The 22,001-nt window shown below is 44.6% G+C and overlaps 1 protein-coding gene across 4 annotated transcripts in view; it reads right to left on the bottom strand.

The window, feature by feature from the left end:
- Nucleotides 1-22,001, bottom strand: part of ZNF366 (zinc finger protein 366) — a 60,618-nt gene that overhangs the window by 10,098 nt on the left and 28,519 nt on the right. For 3 of the 4 annotated variants that reach the window (XM_084880899.1, XM_084880896.1, XM_084880898.1), the window contains 2 exons: nt 8,097-9,466; nt 4,797-4,988 (listed from right to left, as the gene is read on the bottom strand). In XM_084880899.1, the coding sequence (XP_084737025.1) occupies nt 4,797-4,988; nt 8,097-9,452 (1,548 nt within the window). In that variant the 5' untranslated portion in view covers nt 9,453-9,466. Of the gene's footprint in view, nt 1-4,796; nt 4,989-8,096; nt 9,467-13,539; nt 13,686-22,001 lie in introns of those variants that run through there. The other variant, XM_084880897.1, reaches the window with a different exon arrangement.

Raw genomic sequence — 22,001 nt, forward strand, 5'->3', positions numbered from 1 at the left:
ACTATGCTCTTACATTCCAGAAATAGATCTTTGAAGATGGAGTGCTGTCTTTTTAAACTAAATTATTTGCAGGGAATACTGAAGGAAGTGAAGGATCCTTTGTATAAATACCTGCCAGGTTACTCGAAGCATAATAGAAATGGAGGCAGTTGTGCCTGACCCGGCACTGGGAAATGTGGGTGGAAAAAGAAGATTGCTCTTAGATTGCAGGTTTGGGGAGAACCCAGTCTCTGGCTGCCTGATCCTCAGCCTGCTGAACAGCTAACAGGCACCCTACCCTGTTCCTCATCTTCATAGGAGTTCCCAATTCCAGTTCCCTGGTGCCTCTTCCCTCCCTGATCCAGGGCCTGGAGATGCCTCAGGCAACTTCCCATGAGTCCCAGCGATGATGCTGCCAGCCAGAGAAGCCCAGGCGGCTGTGTGCAGCGGGCAGCGGCTGGGCTGCGGCCAGAGGCCCACGAAGCCAAGAAGAGCCACTTTGCTTTGCGCCAACCGCCCTGTGTGAGCCTGAGGACCAAGATGCGCCAGGAAGCCTGTGTTTTCCTATTCTGGGAGAAAAGGTCAAAGAGCTGCAGCCTGCAGCCCAGGAGAATGGCCTCTGCTAAAACTGCCCTTCCCTTACATTCTTCTCTCTCTCTCTCTCTCTCTCTTTTAATAAGAAGGGTGTTCCTTTCCTCAAAGGGAGAGAGAGGGAGGGAGGGAGAGAGAGACTGTAAACTGTCCAAAAGGGCCGTGAGAAAACAGGAAGCTTTGAAAAGTACAAGAGAAAGCAAGATGAAATCTATTTGCAGGCGGGCCTCTGGGGACATGTGAGGCATTGTTAAGCAGGCAGTTCATACAGCTATATCCTTCCTTCTGCTGAGGAGGGCTTTGCTGCCAAAAGGCTGCTATCTGGTCACTGCCTTAACCCCCTCAATGCCAGCTTGAGAACCTCGGTTTTAAGTATGGAGCCCCTCAAAGTCCCCACCTGGTTTCTCCCCCATGAGGCATCCAAGAGCCAGAAGGGAAGATGGGGCCTGCTTGGCAGAGGCGGTGGGGATCCTTTTCAAGGAGACCTCATCCTCTTCTATCAGCTCTGCCCTTGGCCTTCAGGCCTCTGCTTCAGACTGGGCTGCAGATGACCTGGTGATTCATAACTTAGGCAGCTCCCGGCTTCACCCATCTCAAAGGAGAATGTGTCCCGGAAATTCTGGATGGCTGCTTTTCCTGGACAGGTTTCCCAAAGACGGCAGCTGGTTCTCTGCTTTTATGGAGTGTGGCCGCTACAAGGATAGCATCCAAGTCGACCCCCGCATGCTTACGCAGAATCTGGGAAGCATCTTTCTGAAACAAGCTTAAGTGCACAGGCACAGGTCTCTGGACCGGTTCCAGCTGGCTCCGAGAGCTAGGAGTCCAGGAGCCGAGCCAATAGCAAAAGAGCCCAGAAGGGCAGTAATTTCTTTTTTATAAGGAAAGAAAAAGAAACAGAATGGAAACCTTTCTTCTCCTCTAATTTTCCATTCTATTGTTAAAGCTTAATCCCACCGTGAGCGAACTTTGCTGCTTGCTGAGGACAGCTGTTTCCACTGAACACGGACTGGAGAGAACCAGTTCATATTGCAACAGGGGGAGGGGTTTATTTTAGGAAGGATTTTTTTAGTGGCAAAAGTCCCAAGAAATTAGAATCTATTACCTAAAGAATCTCCTTTTTTTCTTCTTCTTCTTCTTTTTCTTCACTTGCAAGGTTGGGGTAAAGGAGACAGAAGTACGGCAGGAGCAAGGTCTGCCCTTCTCCTCCCCCACCTCCCCCTCCCCAGCCATGCCAATCCTGTGAGGGAAATGCCTGCCCTGTCACCATGATAAAGCCTTGGTTTAGTTGTCTGGCCCTGTTCTCCACCATCACTATGTAGCCTGCCAGCCACTCCTCCCTAAAGGCTATGGATTACACAACAATGAGCAAATGGCCTCCATTCCTTTCCCAACTCTCAAATCCCCAACAAGCTCCACCCAGGATCAGAATTCCAAAAATCCAGCACAACATGGATGGGAATCAAAGTCCGCAGGACACCCTCTCAAGGTGACCCGTTTCACCCTGGCACCTGTAGCTAGCTTTCCAACACACAGAGGCCCATTACAATAGCCTGTGAACTCAGACATGCTCTGAAATGCCTTTGAAGTGAGGAGGGTGATAGTAGAAAGGCTGACCAGGGTGGCACTCTGCAGGGAGATGGGAACAAATAGAGGGAGAACCTGTGGTATGTTTCTGGCACTTTCCAGGAGACAGAGAGCTCGTATTCAAGGCGACTGACACGTGTTCTTGTTTTAGAAATGTCTAAGAATGGAGAAGGGCCACCTGCTTTTGATTTTTTTTAAAATTCCCCTTTAACATCCAATTATTTTTGTTCTACTGATACTAGTATAATCACTCTCCTAGGCGGCCTCCTGCCCTACAGCTGCTGAGAGAACCTAGGCCCCAGGAAGAAGTGACCTGAAGATACCAGTTCAGTTCCCGCTCCAGGCCCATCTCCCCTTGGGTGTGCATCCTTTCAGAGCTGGCATTTTATGCTATAAGTCCCTCTCTCAAGGTGTGACCAGATATCCAGAGCCTACTGCACACCCAAGGAGAAGCCGAGTTGAGTTTCTGAACCATAAAGTTAGCCATCGGACATCCATGTACGGTGCACTATCACTGGGGAAGAGGGGGCAGTTGTTTATGAGGGGAGGCCTGAAACATCAAGCCAGGCTGGCTCACTGCATCACTGGGCCCTTGTTATACTTGCATTGTACAGTTTCTATGAACCGGTACCAGAGAGAACCCTCTAAAATAAATCCTCATATACCACCAGGGCCATGAAATCACTCAGGCTCCTCTGATGCCCTCGATATAAAGAAATAGGACTGTCTCTGTGGCCCCAAATCACACATAGCCTACAAGCCCTTGTCCTGTATTGGTTCTGCCCCCTCACATATCCTTCCATTTCAGAGATGCTTTCTTCCTGATTTAACCACTACTGCTGGACCTGAATTGATGAGGTGGAGGTGGGAGTTGGTTGGACTGGACAGGTGTGAAATTTTAGGGAACTATGCAATGGTTCCCTTCATACTTTAACAACTTTATGTGCTCTCTACCAGCAGTTGATAAGATAAAAAATAAAGAATGTGCTTGAAGTCCAAGAGTAAATTCAATACAGGAATGAAGAGTAGAAAAGAGCTCCTGTTTGCACCTCCATTGTGGGAGACAGGAAACCCTGGCAGGCAGCAATAGCTCTATTAAAAGTGCAGGGGTCAAAGGGCTTAGTGAAGTGGGTAGGAAATCAAAGAAGTGCCTAGAGAGAGAGGACTTGGTCGGTGGAGTCCATTGGCTCACGCAGCAAGGCTGTCACACAGGACCCCAAACTCAGAAGGGTCCTGAGTTCTGCATGATGCTCTGTTTTTACTATCTTAAATCCTTCCTAACGTTTGAACAAAGGGCCTCACATTTTCCTTTTGCACCAGGTCCTACATGCAGCTTCCTCCCTATTCCGCTCAGATGACTCAAGATGGACACAAACTAACTAGAACTTGAAGGAAAGGAGGGGAAACACAAGTGGGTGGCCGGAAAAGGGCTGGAGGGAGAAATCTCCTTCCCCCACCTCCGGAGAATGCCCACACAGGTCTAGGGAAGCTCTGGTTCCTGACCCCTCTCACCCTGTCCAGGAGTGGCCAGCACAGGAAAGAAGTTGGCTTCACAGGGGGTTCCTTCAAGTGAGGAGACATGCTGCAGGGGACTGAATGCAGGAACAGCCCCTGGAAGCGGGACACCCTACTTCAGAAATAGGGATCCACTGAGACTATCATTTGGACCCCGTCAGACACGCAGTAACAGAGAGAAGGGAAACCTCCGTTTCCAACAGAAAGGCTTAGTGTTGGCTGAACATGGTGATTTCCCTCTTCTTCCCCTCAGCTCCCCCCTCGAGACGTGCATTCAGTGACACTTGCCGGTACATTCCTTGGATGGAACTACCCAATCGTGAGCAAGACTCCTTTTCCTTTTAGAAGTGAAGAGCAGCAACGTTGGGAGGGGACTGCCTGGGAAGCCCAAGCATTTCTGAGTGACCCCACTCAGTGCCTTGGGTTTTACAGATCTTCAGCTCACGCATTATCTCAGCTGATGAAATAAAAATCCAAGCAAGTTAATGTGACACGGAGACTTTAACAAAGGTACTCCATGGTCCTTAGGAATAAGTGAGAAATGCTCCAGATGACTGTGCTCACAGTCATTCCTCAGCCCAACCGAGCATTTTTGAGGCCATCTGAGGGCTAGCCTCAGAATATCTTCATCATCTCTGGAAGACCTGCCTTCAAGTTATGTCACTCAGCGCAAGTATCAGGAGGGCAGGAGGGGAGGGGTCAGATGGGAGTAAGGGCAGTGCTAGAAGCTTCTCTGACTCTTTTCTTTATTATACTCATTGGCTTGCACAGGGAAGAGGATAGCTCTTTTCTAGAACAGGAGCTCTCCACATCCCTTCATCCCTTAACCACCTCATTCCCCAAGTGGTCCTTCCACCCTCAGACCTTCCCCTCCTGGTGCCTCTACCCCCAGGAACTGATTCCACAGTGAGATGAGCAGGGCCCAGCTGAGGGTTGGTGTGAGCAAAGGTGTAGTGGAAAGAGAGAAAGAGTAGCAGATGAGCCTGAGGTTGGCGATGGGCCTACTCTGAGCTTCAGTGGCCTTGATGAAATGGAGTGGAAGGTTCCCTGGAGACTCTTCCCCTTTGGGCATTTGCACAACCCTCAGAGTCCCCCCTTTCTGAACTCTCCCAGAGCCCCCTGCCCACCTTGCATTTGAAAGGCTTCACGTCAGAGTGGACGATCATGTGTGCCTTGAGAGTCTGTTTCTGCACAAAACTCTTGTAGCAGAGGTGACACTGGTAGGCGCGGATGTTGGTGTGGATCAGCACGTGTCTCTTCATGTTGGCCAACAGAGTGAACTCCCGCCCGCAAATCCCACACTTGTGCTCCTTCACACCCTGTAGGGAGGCAAGAGTCAAAACAACTGTGGTTAGCAGGTAACCTGCTTTCATCTGGGTTGTAGTCTTTGTTTTCCTTTCTGCTGCATAAACCCATGATGAGCTTGCTGATTGATATTGAGTTCCAAATGGTGTAGCTTTGCCTTGTTAAATTGCTATTTTCCTGAAAAATGTTCATTATGTAATCTTTTTTTTTTCTCTCCAAAAACTATAAACTACATAAAGTTAGAGAAAAGGAAAGCTAATACTTTTGTTGTTCCTGCTGCTGGGGGGGTTAGTAACAGTTCTCGGGGATTAGTGGGATTTTGGTAAGAGCACTGTGGAATGATATTCAAAATGAATCTATAATCCTGCTTTCATGATAATGAGGAATAAAACCCCGAACTGATAATATCATTTCCCATATCCTGAGTTCTTATTAATGGACCTGAAAATCCCAGAACAACTTATATCCACACTTCCATAAAGTACAACGTGATAATCACCTCTTGAGATGGTCCTCTGAGTTTCTATAGGCCACAGTGACCTCTGTTTGATTTGGGTATAGAACCTCCTCTAAGCCAGCTTCTGTCCTATAGAGATTATAGCTTTCTGAATTAGAAAAGGAGATGTTCTAGTTTCCTTGCTGTCTGTGGAGAAGTGTTTGAATAACTTAAGCATCAATGCCCTTAGTTGAAAGCATTTCTAAGGACTCAGCATGAATAGAATATTAGCTGATCCTGACTAACCAGTGCTTCCCTGAAAAGGCCTTTGCAAGGAATCTTGATCCAGGATGACTTTTTGGGAAGGAAAACTTAGAGAACTATAGCATTAAAATGAAGGCTAATATAGGTTTAGACCAAGTTGCCTACTTAACAATTGAACTTTATAAATACCATATTGGCTGGTATCCATAGTGACTTATAGAGGGAGGGGTTCCATGCTTAGCTCTGCCTCTCTCTGCATTTTCAGTTCTTTAATTTGGGGCATGGTAAGAAAGTACCATCCCTCAGTTTTGATGAGCCCATGGCACTAAAGGGTGAGTTCAGATCTCTGCCCAGCCACTTACTGGCTGCATAACCTAAGGCAAGTCTTATGGCCTTTCCTAGTGAAGGCTTCCTCAGCTCAAGGTGAAGAGGTAAGCCATGAGAAGCTGGAATGCTCTCTTGTCTAATTATTGCAGAGGAGTATGGACTGATGCTAATGAAGATATCTCAATTTAAAATATGTGTTGCATACTCAAACAGTGAGTTTAAAATTATGAAATGAATGAAAACTATTTTCTTGATGGCTTGTAAAATTTACTTAGGATTTTTCTCCTCAAGATTGTCTCTTATACTGGCTATAAGCCAGTCATGCTGGGACCAAGAAGTACCTACTTATCACTGTTTCGGAATTTTCTAAAGAGAAATCTGTGTCCAAAGTAAAACTCACATGTGGGGCGGCCTAGAACCCAAGTGAAGGGAGCCTGGACACAACTTTGGGGAACACAGGAAGCCACTGTGTCTCTAAAAGGATCAGTAGAATCACAGAGGGGGAGTTTGTGGAGTTGTTAGGGGAAGGGAGGGAAGTGGGTGAAGAAAGGGAAGTCTTGGCAATAGGGTTCAAGAACTCAGGTACCGGAGTCAGAGATTCTGGGTGACCTCTCCCTGCCTCAGCGTCTCATTTGCAATTGTGAAGTATTGAAACCCACAAGTAGCTCTTAGCATCGTTGAAGGGGATTACATGCAAAGTAAAGCAGCTGCCACATAGAAACATTCAATAAATACTACCTCTCGCTGTATGCTGACATCCTTCATTAAAATGCATTGTTTCCTAATTTAAATGAGACTTATTTTAGATACCAGGCTGTTTTCCCACTTTGATTTCAGTTTCTACTCTTACAGAATGTTTATGCTTCAAAATGCATCTTTGATTTCTTATCCACACATGTAGGAGCCCCATAAATCAGCGAATGATCCCTTTGGGCGGAAGTCTAGTTTCTTTGTTGACGGTCCCTGCACTCGGTGGGAGAGGGCCCTTCTTCTCTGGATGCTATCTACAGGGCCTTGTGTGGGGCAGGAGCTGTTTGCACAGAGTTCAATAGGCAGCCACACAGCTGATCTCTGCAGCAGAGCCAGAAATGCCCTGTGCTATGTCCTAACCTATCAAATAAAACCCTTCATGGCAGAATATAAATGACATCTTGACTGGGAAAAGTCCTCCACGGACCTTTAAGAACTAAAGAATGTTTTAGGATCTCTGGCTTGCTTGAAGTCTCTCCTGCCAAGAAAACCACTTGAGGTCAAAGGTGTGAGGGTAAAGGTCAGTGAGGCAAACCTTCCCTCTCAGAAGCTCAAAGCAGCCCCAAGTCAGCTCAGCTGGTAAGACTTTGGGAGACCACTGGGGCCTTGTTTAGTTTACCCTGAATGACTCCAGGGCTTTGGTTACAAACTCAGCTGAACGGAGACCTGTAGGCCTGTATTTCTCCTTGAAGACCGTAGCTCAGGGAAGATAAATTCTAACCAGAGAAGGATGCTCTCTCTGCCTCCTCCATACAAACCACATGGCACCACAGTCAGCTAGGCAGGGGCTCCCCCAGGGCAGCACAGACCCTGCTGGACGCAGCTTCTGTTCCCCCAGAGCCACCTGCACACGAAGCAGGTCTCCCAGTTGAGGGAGAAGACGCCGGGAAAGGAAACCACTGCTTCAGCAGCAAGAAACCAAGGGAGTTCTCCAGAAAAAGGCTCTGATTAATGTATCTCGGGCACAGCGCTGGTCTCCCGTAGATAAAGCCCGATGACACATTCCTGCTGGCACCCTGAATGAAGTTTCCAGAAACAGAATTTTAGAAATTCTAGGAAACAAAGAAGCAAGAGCACAAAGACCTGCTGCTTCCTTCCTCCTTCCCGCCTTCTTCTCCGAACAGTCCCCATTATTTATTTCCAGGCCCATCTCAGACCCTGGAGGGCTGGCTGGGAAAGGACTTGATTGCCGTCTCCTCATTCTCCCCACTGGCAGGGGAGGGAGGACATCAGGGCTCAGGGCAGGGGAGCCGCTGCCCAGGGTTGCACAGCCCCTCCTGGCACAGGTGGGGACCCAGGCTGGGGTCCATGCAGCCGGCCCTCCCCAGGCCAGGGCCCCGCGTACCTTGTGGGTGAGCGAGTGCTGCTTGAGGTGGTGCGGCTGCACGAACTCCATGCCGCACTCGGAGCAGATGTAGGGCCGGATGTCCTTGTGCTTCATCATGTGGTTCTGCAGCTGGCTCGGGTACTGGAAGGTCTTGTCGCACTCGGAGCAGTTGTACTGGACGGGCCCGCGGTGCGCGGTGAGGTGGCGCTTGAGCTGCGCCAGCGTGGGGAAGTCGAGGCCGCACTCCACGCAGATGTTCTCGCGCCCGCTGGCGTGCTTGGCCTCGTGCGCCTTGAGCTCGCTGGGGTAGGCGAAGCCGCGGCCGCACACGCGGCAGTTGTGCGGCTTCACCTCGCTGTGCTGCATCATGTGGCGCTTGAGGTGGCTGGTCTGCGTGAAGGCCTTGTGGCACACCTGGCACTTGTGCGGCCGCGTGCCCTGGTGCGTGAGCATGTGCGTGTGCAGGTGGCTGAGCTGCTTGAAGAGCTTGCCGCAGCGGGCGCATGCGTGCGGCTTGATGCCGCTGTGGCCCAGGATGTGGGTGACCAGGTTGTACTTGGACGTGTAGGACTTGTCGCAGGTCGGGCACTGCCAGCGCTTCTGCGCACCGCCCACGTCCACGCAGTAGCTGTCGTCGATCTGCACGTTCACGTCCATGCGCTCCACCTTCTGCTTGGCCTCCTCGCCGCCCTCGGGGGGCTCCGCCTTGCGGGGGGGCGGCAGCAGCTGGGGGTCGGGGGGCTGCTTGGGTAGGAAGGGGTGCCGGCCGAAGGGGAACGGGGAGGTCGTGGGCACGAAGAAGGGGAGCACGAGCCCCGGGGGCACCTTGGGGTAGAAGGGGTAGGGCGCGGGCAGGAAGGGCGCGGGCGCGGGCTGCGGCCATACGGCGCTGGGCTTCACCGGCTCCTGCTTGACGCGCTTGCCGCCCCCCAGCTGCTCCAAGCCGCGGTAGAACTGGAAGCCCACGTTGCACAGGTCGATCATCTGCGAGTCATATTTGGGGGCCCGCGGGGGCTGCGGGAACAGCAGGGGGAAGTTGGGGTGGCCCCGCAGTTTGCTGTCCTCGGCGTGGAGGGCCAGGGCGGCTTCCTCCGAGGGGTGGGCGTAGGGCATCTTGGTGGGCACGCTCTTCCGTTTCCGGGACCCTCCTCCTTCAAAGACCCCCGGGTAGCAGCCATCCAGGTCTCCGGGAGGAGGCTCGTACCGGAACTGGGAGAAAGGGCCCCTGAGAGCATCTGGGAAGGGGTGGTGTCTTTGGGGAGCCTTCCCTCGGGAACCCACTGGCTGCAGGCAGTGGGGGAAAGAGGGGGCCCTCTTCACCCCCAGGTTGAAAGGCACATCCTCATCTTTGATCATCTTCAGTTCCTTCTGCATCCTTGGCAATGTTCCTTTAACGATAAAGAAAGCTATTGTTTAAAAAAGAACCTTGTCCCCCATGAAGGGTTTTGTCTAGGGGTCAGTACTAGTTTATGAAGAGTAATGCCTGCTTAATACTGACCCTCATTTGTCCTAGGGCTGTTCACAATATCACTGCCCCGCCCCCCTTCCCTCTTCCCCAAGATCCTTGCAACCTGGTCACAAAGATGGAGAGCACTGGCCTGCTGGAGGGGAACCCTAGGGCTCCAGGCCGACCATTGGACTAAACTAAATGTTACCATGTAGTTGGAAGCTGTGAGGATTAGGCAATTGTGGCATATTGTGTGCAAAGAGGTAAAGGGTAGTATATGACAGTGGTTGGCAAACTCATTAGTCAACAGAGCTGCGGTTTGCCGACCACTGCTCTAAGGGAACCACTGTCTCTCTCTGTCTGGGGATCTTTGCTGCTGAGGATGGGGATATTCAAGGCCACGTGGGAAAGGAGACTTGAATGATTAACTCAGATCTCAGATGTTCTGAGTATCCAGCCTGAGCCAGGTGAGCTGCTGGGATGTATGGAGGGAATGAGATCAGTGTGATTAAGAAAAGCATATAACCCATCTTAGCATGTGTGCATTCTAATCCAACACCTGAAACATCAGGTGAAAAATTCCAGGACTGAGAGTCTCTAAAACTGCACTTGCATTTCCCCCTTCACACAGGTATCAGAGTAAAAAATACTCTTTGGTGACTCCTGCAGTCCCTGACATTTCTCTGCTGAGCCCGTTACTGTGGCCTGGTTGACTGCATCATGTGTGTCTAAGGACAGGCCGTGGGGCCACCGTCTAACCAGAGGCCGTGCTCTTTCCCATGTCTCCTTGCCGTTTTTCTATCCTCCTCACATGGACACTGGTGGAGTGATCTAAGTGGCTGGTTCCATTGAGAGCCATTTCTACCTAACTTAAGTGTTTCTAGGATTGGTCGTTTTTGCTCAGAGCCAGTCACCCTGGCCAGGTCCAAGGTCTGGCCTCGGGTCACTGGAGACAGGGCTGGGATAGGATCCTGGACTAACTCAGGGTCCTGGGCCTTGGGAATGGCTGCATGCTTAGTCTCTGTGTTTGTGTGAGTGGGAAGAGAGCCTGTACTGTCTACTTCCCATGGGTTTCGGGCTTAGTAATTAAGAAGGAGAGCTGGCATGTCCAGTGAAAGGAGGCCCACTCCTGTGTCCCACCCTCCTGCTTTTTTCTAAAATTATTAGCTAAATGCTAGGTCTTCTACCACCGCTGCCTCCAGCACCAGGCACTTGTAGGAAGTGATCAGCCTAGCAGAAGGATGAGATGGCGAGCTTTATGAGGCTGGGAGGCATGTGGGGAGTGGTGCTTTCACTGTCCAAAGCACCAGGACAGAATGGAGTGGGCAGGGGCTCTCTGGTGGTTTTTCATGTTGACTCCATTGCTTCTTGGCTTGCAATTCAGTAAGTCCTGAGCCCTAAACTCACATAGAATTATGGAGGTTGTGGCCTGGCCCAAGAATTTGTTGCATCAATAGGAATAATTGGCTTTTAAACTAGGCTAATGTGTCCTCTTGAAATGGAGGAGAAATGGCAGCTCCTTTCGCTGGAATTTCATTTTGGCCGTCTGTTTTATACCTTCTTTAGAGATAAGGCCTTATTTGCAAATGGGCTGCTCAGACCGGAGACAACAATTCCACGTTACAAGTGTCTATGGCAAACCACAGCAGAGCACAATGGCTCTGTCTGTTTTATTCTGACAGTTAAAAGAATCAGTTGGTTCTTACTTTATAATCCAGAGCTTGATCGGGAAATTAAGCTCTCCAATATAAATGTCAGAATACGGGCCAGAACTTATTGAATTTTTTTTTTTTTTTTGTGCATTTTATTGTTACAAAGGTATTTGAAAATGCATGGCTAATGATTTCTAGTATCTTTATATTATGTTTTATATCTGATACTGGAAAGATACTTAATTGAAAAGTAATATTATCACTAATTTTGAAACTGCAGATATTTTAGTTTATACACATTATTGTTACCTTTGTTTAATATTTTCTGTTTCTAGTTATGACATAGTCTACTAATAGACTCACCTTAATATATTAGGAGTGACATTTATAATATAATGTCATTTTCAAAAGCATACTGATTTTCAGTGTCTGTATTTTTATTTTATCACCATTGATCTAGTTAAATCAAATAAACATTGTTGAGCAGAAGTATGTGTTTTTTAACATAAAAGGCAGAATTATGTTCCCCAAACCCTGAGACTTTACATAGGTACATTTTAATTTTAATATAGTAAAAAATTTTCTGACTTATGCATGTACACACCTCACCCCCAAAATAGTAGTTATTAACTGAGGAGGTTAAAAAAGGCACTGGGATTCATCCATGGACATTTTCTCAGGACTTTAAAAACAGCAGTTCCTTTCTGCATAAAGATCTTAAGGGACACTGCTAATCCTTACGGAGGCCAAGGAGGGCTAGATCTGTTTCCCTCAGCCTTCTTTTTTAAAAATATTTTTTATTGATTTCAAAGATGAGAGAGAAAGAGAGGGAGAAACATCAGTGATGACTCATATCATCTGTTTCCCAAGCTGAAGCTCTTTTCACCATGAACTGACATCTTGGCTTTGCAAGTTCAAAACCAAGGCTTTTCCCGTTTCCCCGGAGTTGGTCTTATCACAGCAGTGAATGTGCACCACACTCAAAGAGAACCACACTCAGAGTATAAGGTCAGCATGAGTTTCTCCATTCAGTGTGGAGATCAACCTTCTAGGTAAAGAATACCTCTCATCCCTTCTCTGTGGTTCTCTTTCTTATTATGGAGCTATATCTGGCCTTCATTAATAACAGGTAGCTTTGGTGAGTGGGGACAAAAGGGAGGGGGTGGTCTGGTCTTGTGGGCTATTTTATGGGAAATGGAAGAATTGCCCCTACTGTAATATTAAAGGGCACCTTTGAGGCACAGGAGGCCCTATTGGTCAAACCCAAAGTCTCAGACACTGGGACAGTGCTGGTGCAACACTGGCTTTTGCAATTCCTGCTAGACCATGAAGACAGGGTCTGTTTTATTCACTGCAGTCCTCAGCATGGTGCCTGGCACATAGGATAAATGCTCAGCAAACTGCTGTGGGAAGAGCAAAGTTCCATATGGAACTTTAAAATGTGTAATTTTATCTTACTTTTTTTTTTTTAGACTGCAGATGACTTTTGGGGGATAGCCCTAATTAGATCATGAGCACGCTCACAAATTCTCAGGTAGTCATTATGGGAAGACCTAAATTTACACACTTTGTATGTGCTGCTGCTTACTCTCCTCAGTTCCTAAGGGCATCGTTCTTTGAAAGGACCCTCAAATTTAGGGTAAGCCCTAGTTTCTGGCTTCACTAAAGCTAAGGAGCCATCCTTAAAGTGCCACAAGTTTCTGTAACCCACTCATAAAACAGATGCCCAGAAAGTCCAATGGGCAGTGAGAGGTAGAAAGACCACTGGATTGAGAATGTGAAACATAAATCAAAAGTGGGTAGTCACCCTGTACCCTTCACCCTTTGTGACATTAGTAGCAGTTTACCCTTTGCACTAATGTGGGGGCGGGGAGGGAGAGGCCTCAGAATAATCAGACATTTTTATTGCCATTGTCAGGGAATGTTCTAAATTCCTGACTTTCTTCCATGTACACTCAATCACCAAGCCCAGTGGGCTCTACATTGGGAAGAAATCATTGGAGAAGGAAAATATTGGGTTGGTCTGTGTTAGAGAAATCTAGGGCTCAGCACATCTTCTTTAACATGGGAGTTAGTTATAAGGAATGGAGAATGAGTGGATTTTAAAAGCAAAAACAAAATCTTCTCTTTGAACCAAAACAACCAATTAAAAATGCAAGGCCTAACCAATATGAAACTACATTTGGGGGAAAAAATGCTTCTAATAATGCCCTTTAATTGGGAATTCACCTACTATACCAAAATATAAATATTCCCCAGATAAAATTACTGGTATTTTGTGGTTCTCATTTGAATTGAAGGTCATTCCAGTAAATGCTAGAAGAGTCACGTGAGTCAGCATGACAGGGGCAGACCTATTTACCTCCTTTCTGTTCATCCTGAAATTCACACAATGTTCTCTCACATTCCTTCTTCCTTGACTATTTCCAGTGTTTCATTGGAAAGTGTTACAATGAGAGAGAATGGCACTTTAATCATGTGGTCTACTCTCAAGAAAAAATGGAAGCAGGAGGAGGTAAAAGTGGAAGAAAAGTTTAAGAATGGGAAACAGTGCTACGAGAAGCCAAGGGTGGGGAGTTGTGGGAGGATAAGAAGAAGACAGATGGGAAATACATGGATGGCTGCCAACCTCTCTGCTCAGACAGAGGAATCCTGTTATAAGACTCCTCTGATGTGGGATTTTATTAGACCACCTGGTTATTTCTGAATTTGTGATAACAGGAGACTTTGCGTCTTAGAATTAAATTTCTAATGATTCAACATAATTATCTTAATATATATCTAACTGTGCTGCTGAGTTCTTCAGCTGCAGGTATTTGGCAAATAATCATTCAGTCTTATATTCTTGCAATTGGCAGGACTATAGGGTCTCTATGAGTGTCTGGAAGATAGAGCAATAAGTTCTCAAAGAAAAGAAAGGTCTGCCTTGTCACTCCCTGGGTTAGTGGTAGAGGCAAGTAGAAGTGACCATACCTCAGGGCCCTTCAGGATACACTTGTGGCCACCATTTAATTTATAAACCCAAATTCCTCCTATTTTTATTATAAAAGTAATTTGTCAGCCTATGGCATAGACTGAGTCCCCTAGGTGGTCAGAAATATTAACAAGATCTGTTCATATGTGAAATAATTCATTGAACTCACATAACATATTTTTTTAAGTTCCTAAATACCATCAAGACATAACAGAGTTGAAATGACATTTAGTTTTCCATTGTTTAAACTGTCCATAATGAGGATGCATATGTACCATTTATATATACATACTTTTAAAGAGCCTTTATTAAAACAACAGCAATAAATTCAGTTACTAACTTGCATAGGTTAAATGGATGCATGCTTTACTTAGGAAAGTCCTTAATGCCTAGACCTAGTTTCTGGAAAGCAGGAGTGGATATAATTACTTGTGCACTGGAGCAGCTTCTAGTGTGGTGGGGTTATCTCTGTCCTCGTGACTCATTTAAAGGAAGGAAATGAATTGGTGATATGACTTAGCAGTTCTCTTTCCCAATCCTCAGAGCTAATATAGTTCTTGTGGATAGAGCTCCAATTGGAATGTTAAAGTTTTTCTCCTACTTTCTTTGGGGGAAATGTCTTTAGAATATATGTCAATGTTTTGTGTTTTGTTGTAAGTTCACAGATCAAGTAAACTTGATATACCCACTGCTAGCTAAGCAGATATTCATACACATATTAGAAAACCCCATTTTATCCATCTCTGGAAATGACAGCATATTTGTCTGGTGGGTTTCATACCTGGTAGATAATGCCAGAAAATATAATCCTCTGCAAACAAAAATGTTAGAACACATAATAGAGGTTAGCCATCTGTGGAAGGAATCTATTTTGAAAGTGTAACTCAAGGAAGTATTTCTTTGGGGGCAGAGGGGAGGAGTAAAGAACTATTTCATATTTTGATTGTGGTGGTAGTTACACAACTCTCTATTTGTCAAAGCTCCTAAAATTCAAAGGGTGAATTTTACTGTATGTGTATTAAAAATAAGTTTAAAATATAAAGGAAACATACAAAAATGCTACTTTGCACATTATTATGAAAAGAGTAACAGAGGATATTTGGGAAATATCCAACGACAGTTAAGGCAACCAGACTCCACTCTCTAATCAGTTCACATCTATGGAATACATCCAATAATATGCATATAGCCTATAAAGAGAGGAACTGGGGTATATGAATTGATAACAAAAGAAGAAACTTTAGATGGCAGAAAACAGCTTTGTTTTGTTTTTTTGGGTTTTTTTATTTTTATTTTATTTAAATTCTATTCAACAAGAATATCATGAGGATTGGGATGGTGCATTAAGTTATCCTTCAAGGTCTTCTAATCTTTGGTCCTGATTGCGTTCAGTAAACAGTCTCCTATAATTGGCCTAGCATTCTTTGATGTGTAAAGTAGTGAACAAGATCATTCTGGTCCTTAGAATATATACTCCTATGCATCGTAAATCAATAGATTGACATTCAAGTTGACAGAACACTCTTGGAATTATTTTTCCTAAGCCCAAATAATTGAGTGCTCTTACAAAATGAAACTCATGAATCTCCAAACCCATAAGCCAAATTCTGAGTTATGGCAGAGTTCACTGTACCAGGCACTGCCTTCCCATGAAGCTTACCTGAGCAGCTAACTGCCTTCTTTCTTTAATACTTTTCATTAGAAATATCAACCAGACTGTCCCAAGAGTCTACAGGGCAGGGAGTGGAGAGAACCTCATCTACTGGAGGCTTTATGGAGACCTAGAGGTGAAACCTTCCTTTCCACCAGGGCTGGAAGAAAATTCCTCACTTCCCTGAAGTCTACCACATTTATTTGATGTTCCACTCATTGATAGGGTCCCTTGCTGTTCATCGCCTTTCCTTGTGAGTGTGTATCACATATTTCTAACAGTATCTGGTTAGAACATCAGACACTTGCCTGGTACCTTATATGTTCTTGGAATCTAATAATTACTTGGGAATTTATTTGACAAATATTCATTTTCTAGCTTGCTCTTGCTCCCTGATCCTAAGCAGAATTTTGGTATTACTGGGGAAAAAGCAATAACTGGTTGACTTAGACTTTTCCAATCCACTTCAAGTAAACTTTATATCAATAAACTGCCAAGAACATCTCCAGTGAGGAAGGCAGTTTAGCTAAATTAAGGCATAGCAATGAGTACGGGAGTGCTCTTCAGAAAGCATGCCCCATGCCCACCCCTTTGCTTCATCCTGGCTCAGGATCCTTGCCTAGTGCGTGCCATATTCCTTTGACATGAGAGGTAGAATGTCTTATTACACTGACATAATATGAATATATATGGGAGGTATTCTGGGGATCAGATGCCACTAATTATCTGAGAAAGTGTGTCACCAGAGAGTAGAACAGGCCCACATTATAGCAAACACCACGATTTCTCTCACTCAACAACTGCAAGTTCTAAAATAACTCTCCAGGCAATGTCCACTGACTTTGAGGAAATGCCCACCCTAATGAACAGATGGATCTATAATCTCACCTTTTTTTAATGTAGATAGAATTCCTGCTCTATTTCTGCCTTCCGATGAGTAATCGCTCTTCATTTTGGATATTTTTTCTCCCTTGCACTTTATAGTTCAAGATCTTGATTGACCTACCTAATGATGACTTTTTGTCCTATTGCTTCTGTTCACTAAAATAATTTTTGGAAAATATATATACTTATACAATATATGTACTTAGCTCCTCATGTATGGGCACATATCCTCTTTCTGGAAAAACACACACACTCAAGAATCTGGTAATATTGGTTGCCTCTTGCCTGGAACACTGTCTGGCTGAGAGAGGAAGTCTGGGAGCCCACCAGCCGAGTTACCAACTTCATGGTCTATAGGAAGGTGTCCAGTTGCCTGGGTGGAAACTTGTAATTTTATACCTTTTAACTTAGACTTTTGTACACTGGCTGACTTAATGATTCAAATACTTTGGGGTGTTTTTTTTTGTTTTGTTTTGTTTTTTGTTTTGTTTTTAAATCTATATTGGGTTTCAAACAGGAAATATTTAGACAAAATTAGTTTTGGGTTCTTTTCTTTTTCTTTTAAATATATTTTATTGATATTTTACAGAGAGGAAGGGAGAGAGATAAAGAGCTAGAAACATCAACCAGCTGCCAACCAAGGTACATGCCCTTGACCGGAATCGAACCCAGGACCTTTCAGTCCTCAGACCGACGCTCTACCACTGAGCCAAACCGGTTTTGGCTGGGTTCTTTTCTTTTTAATAATTCTCTTGAAGCATTTCTTTGGACTACTCGATATTTTGGCCAAAGGGTGCCCCTGGCAGAGTTCACTCTAGTGTGTACTTTGGGCATGCAGCCTTATGACCCAGGTTTATGTCACCAGGGAAATAAGTATAAGCACCTGAAATAACTCTGACTAGAGAAACCTCTGCAAAGTCATTCACCTGTTGAACCACTTCAGGTGCCTCCTCTGTGCCAGAGATCAGAAAGACAATGCCTAATAAGCCATACATTGGCCTCAAGGAACTGACCAACTAGAAGAAGAAAGTGACAAGCAGCTGTGGAGAAAAAGTCATAAGAGCAGTACTAGAGGAATCTTAAATGGGTATGTTGATTTGCTGAACATGAGAGAACAAGAAGAATGACATTTCTTTCACATAAAATATTTTCTGTCAAGATATTATTTTCCCCATTTTGTCATTAAAACCTAGGTTAGAACAACATAAAACAGATGAAGCAATAGCTGTGAAAGTGAGACAAGCAAGGGAAATGCCCCCCTCCCCTTACCAGTGTGTTCTGTAGAACAGAGGGAGACTTGGGCGACTTGACAACTGAGTAAACTGAATTAGGAATGCCAGGTGCGTGTAAGTAAAAAATAAATGACTTTCAACCTTGAAAATTCAGACAATCATGAATCTGATCTGAAGATTCACAGTAATTACAAATTACAGAACAAACATGGCAAATACAACGATTCCAGTTTCTCTGTTCCCATCCCTGAGATTTTCCTTGGCTCCTTCCCCAGTGCTGACGAGGAACTCTGGGATGCTAAGAATGAGACTGTCGGATTTGACACCATATCCAGTCTTCCCCTGGGGTCATAAGGTAGTTGGGCTGTTTAAAGTTTTCTTTAAGACTAAAATAAAAGTCCAAACCTACTTGTGACACTGCAGGATCATAAAATGTCAAAGCACAAAGCCTAAACTTTTCTGTGTCTTAAATGCCGCGTACAATGACTGACAATTTCATTTTTAGGAATGAGTTTTCAAATTACAGTAATTTTTTAGTGTTCAAATGATTTTGTCCTTCAAACAATAACTAGCAGATAAAACTCCTCCCTTTCTGCTTTCCTTCTAACAAATAGGCAGAATGCGTTTTTGTTTGTTTATGATTAGTCATCAAAAGGAACATAATTTGTTTTCAGATCTGGTCCATCTTGCTTTTAAACATAGATGTATTCTAGAGGCTATCCGATGTGTTGTGTTTAGAGAATGGTCTTGGAAAGCATTGCTCACATTCTCAAGAAGGAGCACATTCATATCAGAACGCCCTAACTTTGCACATAACCCATCTTTTTTCTGTACCCCAGGTGCCTATTATAATTATAATCATTAAAATGTAATTATACTCAAGGATTCGTTATTGCTTCAACATGTCTCTGATTCTTAGATTGTCTTTATCAACTTCTTTTTCTAGAATGTTCTCTTCCATTCACCCCAAATGTTAACGTTATGCATAGAAAAACAAAAAAGGACCAAAGAATCACTTTGCCAACAACTTCCACCTTGACCATTCATTCTTGAATGGTTTTTACAATATCATGTTCATTGTTTCTTGGAAATAGCTATGAGCTTCTCTCCTTCTTCCCATTCCCATACCCAGATCACTCATTCAAGTGGCTACTACTTCACCCCTAGATTATTTTCACCAGTTCCCACCCACTCTTCCAGATCTTTCTTCTCCTTCCTTCCAAATCCCTCAAATACCAATGCCAAATCCACTTTCTAAAAATTCACAGCTTTTTCTAAGACAACTCTATTCAGGAACCTGCAATAATAGTGTGTAGAGATTGCTGCTATACATAGTGTTACTATTGCTAATTGCTGTTTCAATATTTGTTCTCCCTTCTTCCTTAAGAAACAGAACCCTGATTTATTTGTGGTGAGAATGTCCCAGCAAAAACACTAGCTTTCCCAGACATCCTTTCAGTTAGGAGTTGCACTTTGCCACAGTTCTGGCCAGTGAGATGCAAGCAGAAGACTGTTAGGGATTTCTGAGAAAGCTTTTGCATTCCTAATGCAGAAACCACCTGCTTATCCTTTCCTGTCTTTCTTCTTTCTGCTTGGAATGTGGATATGAGGCTGGAGGTGGCACCATCATAGTGGGGCTGGGAAGCAGCACAGCTACTGACAATGCCTCCCACAAGGTATGGTAGAAGGGAAAAGGGAATCTGTCAACATGGAGCTACTGTACGCCCTAGGTACTGGTTTTCTTGTTATTTAAGAAAATGAATCCTTTATTTAAGAATTTGGTTAAGAAAATATATTCAGAGTTCTGGGGCTTGTAGCTAAACACAAAAATCCACCTGAAACACAAAGCAAATCAAGTGTAAACTCCTCGCCTTGACCTTCAAAGTCCCCTTCTCTCAGAAGTCTTCTTAACCCCAAGCTTTCATTATTCAATTCATGCCTCTTAGCCTCTGTTTAGATTGGCCTACTTTTGGAATATTCTTTCCATTGATCCATCCCCATTCTTTAAGATGAACTCAAATTCAGCTTCTTCCTGGAAGCCTTCCCTCCCCCTCTCCCTTCAGTCTTATGCCCGATTACCTCCCCTTTCTCTCAAATCCTATTGCATCGTCTCACAGAACGCTGGTTAAATACAGTGTTTCCCCTGCATTTCACTCTGGTTATTTCATGGTTAGGTTGTTTTTCCAACCAGCACATAAGCTCCCTTCCCCGTGAGATCCACCCTCTTCTATCTCCCATTTGCATCTTACATGATACTGATCACCATCAAGATACTCAGCACAGAGCTGTTGCCTGGTTGGGATTTGGTTAGTATGCACTGCTATTTTTGCTTTTAAAAAACAGTTTTTCAGTGGCTTTAAGAGCACATGTGAATTTAGGCTGCATTTCCATCTGTTAAGTTAATATACTAGTAATCATTGGTTGGCAATTCAGAATTAATTTTCCATGAGGAGAAACTTGCAGTAGCAAACATTATTGCTGTGGTTTCTTTGTCGCTTATGAGTGTTATGTTGGATTCACATGTTAGCAGAGCATTTACTGGGATTGGAGACCAAGGTCTAACCCATGAGATCTGAGGTTTCAGCATTAAGAGGTTATGGGATTAGGACTCCTTGGTGCCCACTGCTCCCTGTCTCAGAAAGGAACAAAGTCCAGTTAAAAGACTCGGCTTTGGCAAGGGACCACACATCTGCTGCCAAGCTCCCGCACAGAAGCCAGTCAGGGCAACTGCAGAGGCAGATCAGACCAAAGCCTCCATGTAGGGCAGGTTTCTCCTTGGAAGGCAAAGGAAGAAAGGAGAAGGAAGAGGAGAAAATGCCAATGAGGCATAAACCTCTAAGGCTTTAATTATATAAAATGGAAGTAATCACAGGACTTTTGCTTAGACAGTTTTATGTTCTCCCAAAGGCACTTAACTGGACATCAACGAGGACATCAGTGCAGGGAAGGGATATCCAAATTCATAAATGGTTATGTAACTTCTCAATTTCTACATTAATTTCCTTCAGCGAGGTCTAACATTCATACCCTTGCTTTCTTCCTCTCTGTCTCAAATATAAACACACATACATGCGCACACACACTCACAAGTATTGTTATATTCTTTGTGTGTGTGTGTTATGTAATTCCCATGGAATTATAGACACTATGGGAAATAGTATAGAGGTTTCTCAAGAAATTGAAAATGGAACTACCATATGATCTGGTAATCCCACTTCTGGGTATATATCCAAAGGAAATGAAATCATTATTTCAAAGAGATATCTGTGCTGTCATGTTCATTACAGCATTATTCCATAATAGCCAAGGTATAGAAACAATCTAAGTGTCCATCAATGGATGAATGGATAAAGTCTGCCTTATGGAATAATAATCCTTAATCTAGGCATTGCAATGATTTCCTTATTTGCTGTTTTAATCTCAGTGTGTGCTTTTTTTTAAAAAATTTTTTTTTAATTAGCAAAACAACCAACAAAAAAAGAAAAGCATAAAATAATTATTCCTTTTGGGTTTTCAATGGGACAGACCTTGGGGCAAATGCCCACAGGAACCATTGATAAATGTCTGAGTTACTTTGGGGGCCTCTCAAAGGTGAGGATCCCACTGGGCAGTCTTGAACATGAAAGAAAGAGTATCCAAGCTTATGAGCAACATTAATGAGGCCTGTGGGCCTTGAAGGCTTCCTCAAATCCTCAAAGACTCAGGAATGACAGCAAGGCTGCCTCCACAGGTGGATCTCTGATGCGTTTATTGCCCATCACAAGCAAGGCTTATGGGGTGAGGAGAGAAGAGGCTCCTGCAAAGATGTATAAGATACAGTACCTTTCCTCAGGGAGCTTGCTACCTAATTGAGGAAATGAGCTAGAGAACACAAAATAACAGATTCTCTAAGTTAGAGAGGACCTAGAAGGTCTAAAAAGGTAAGCCATGCCATAACTCTCTTAACCTTCAGAGGCTTGGTTTCCAATCGATGGGGCTGATAATTCCTCCTTTGCAGTGGATTAAATGAGATAATGTATATTGAATTTGTGTGTGTGTGTTATGCCTGTACACATTAAGTATAGTTCAATCATGCTTTTACT

The sequence above is a fragment of the Pipistrellus hanaki genome, assembly GCF_964339955.1.
Source record: "Pipistrellus hanaki genome assembly, chromosome: 4".
NCBI classification, from domain to species: Eukaryota; Metazoa; Chordata; class Mammalia; order Chiroptera; family Vespertilionidae; genus Pipistrellus; species Pipistrellus hanaki.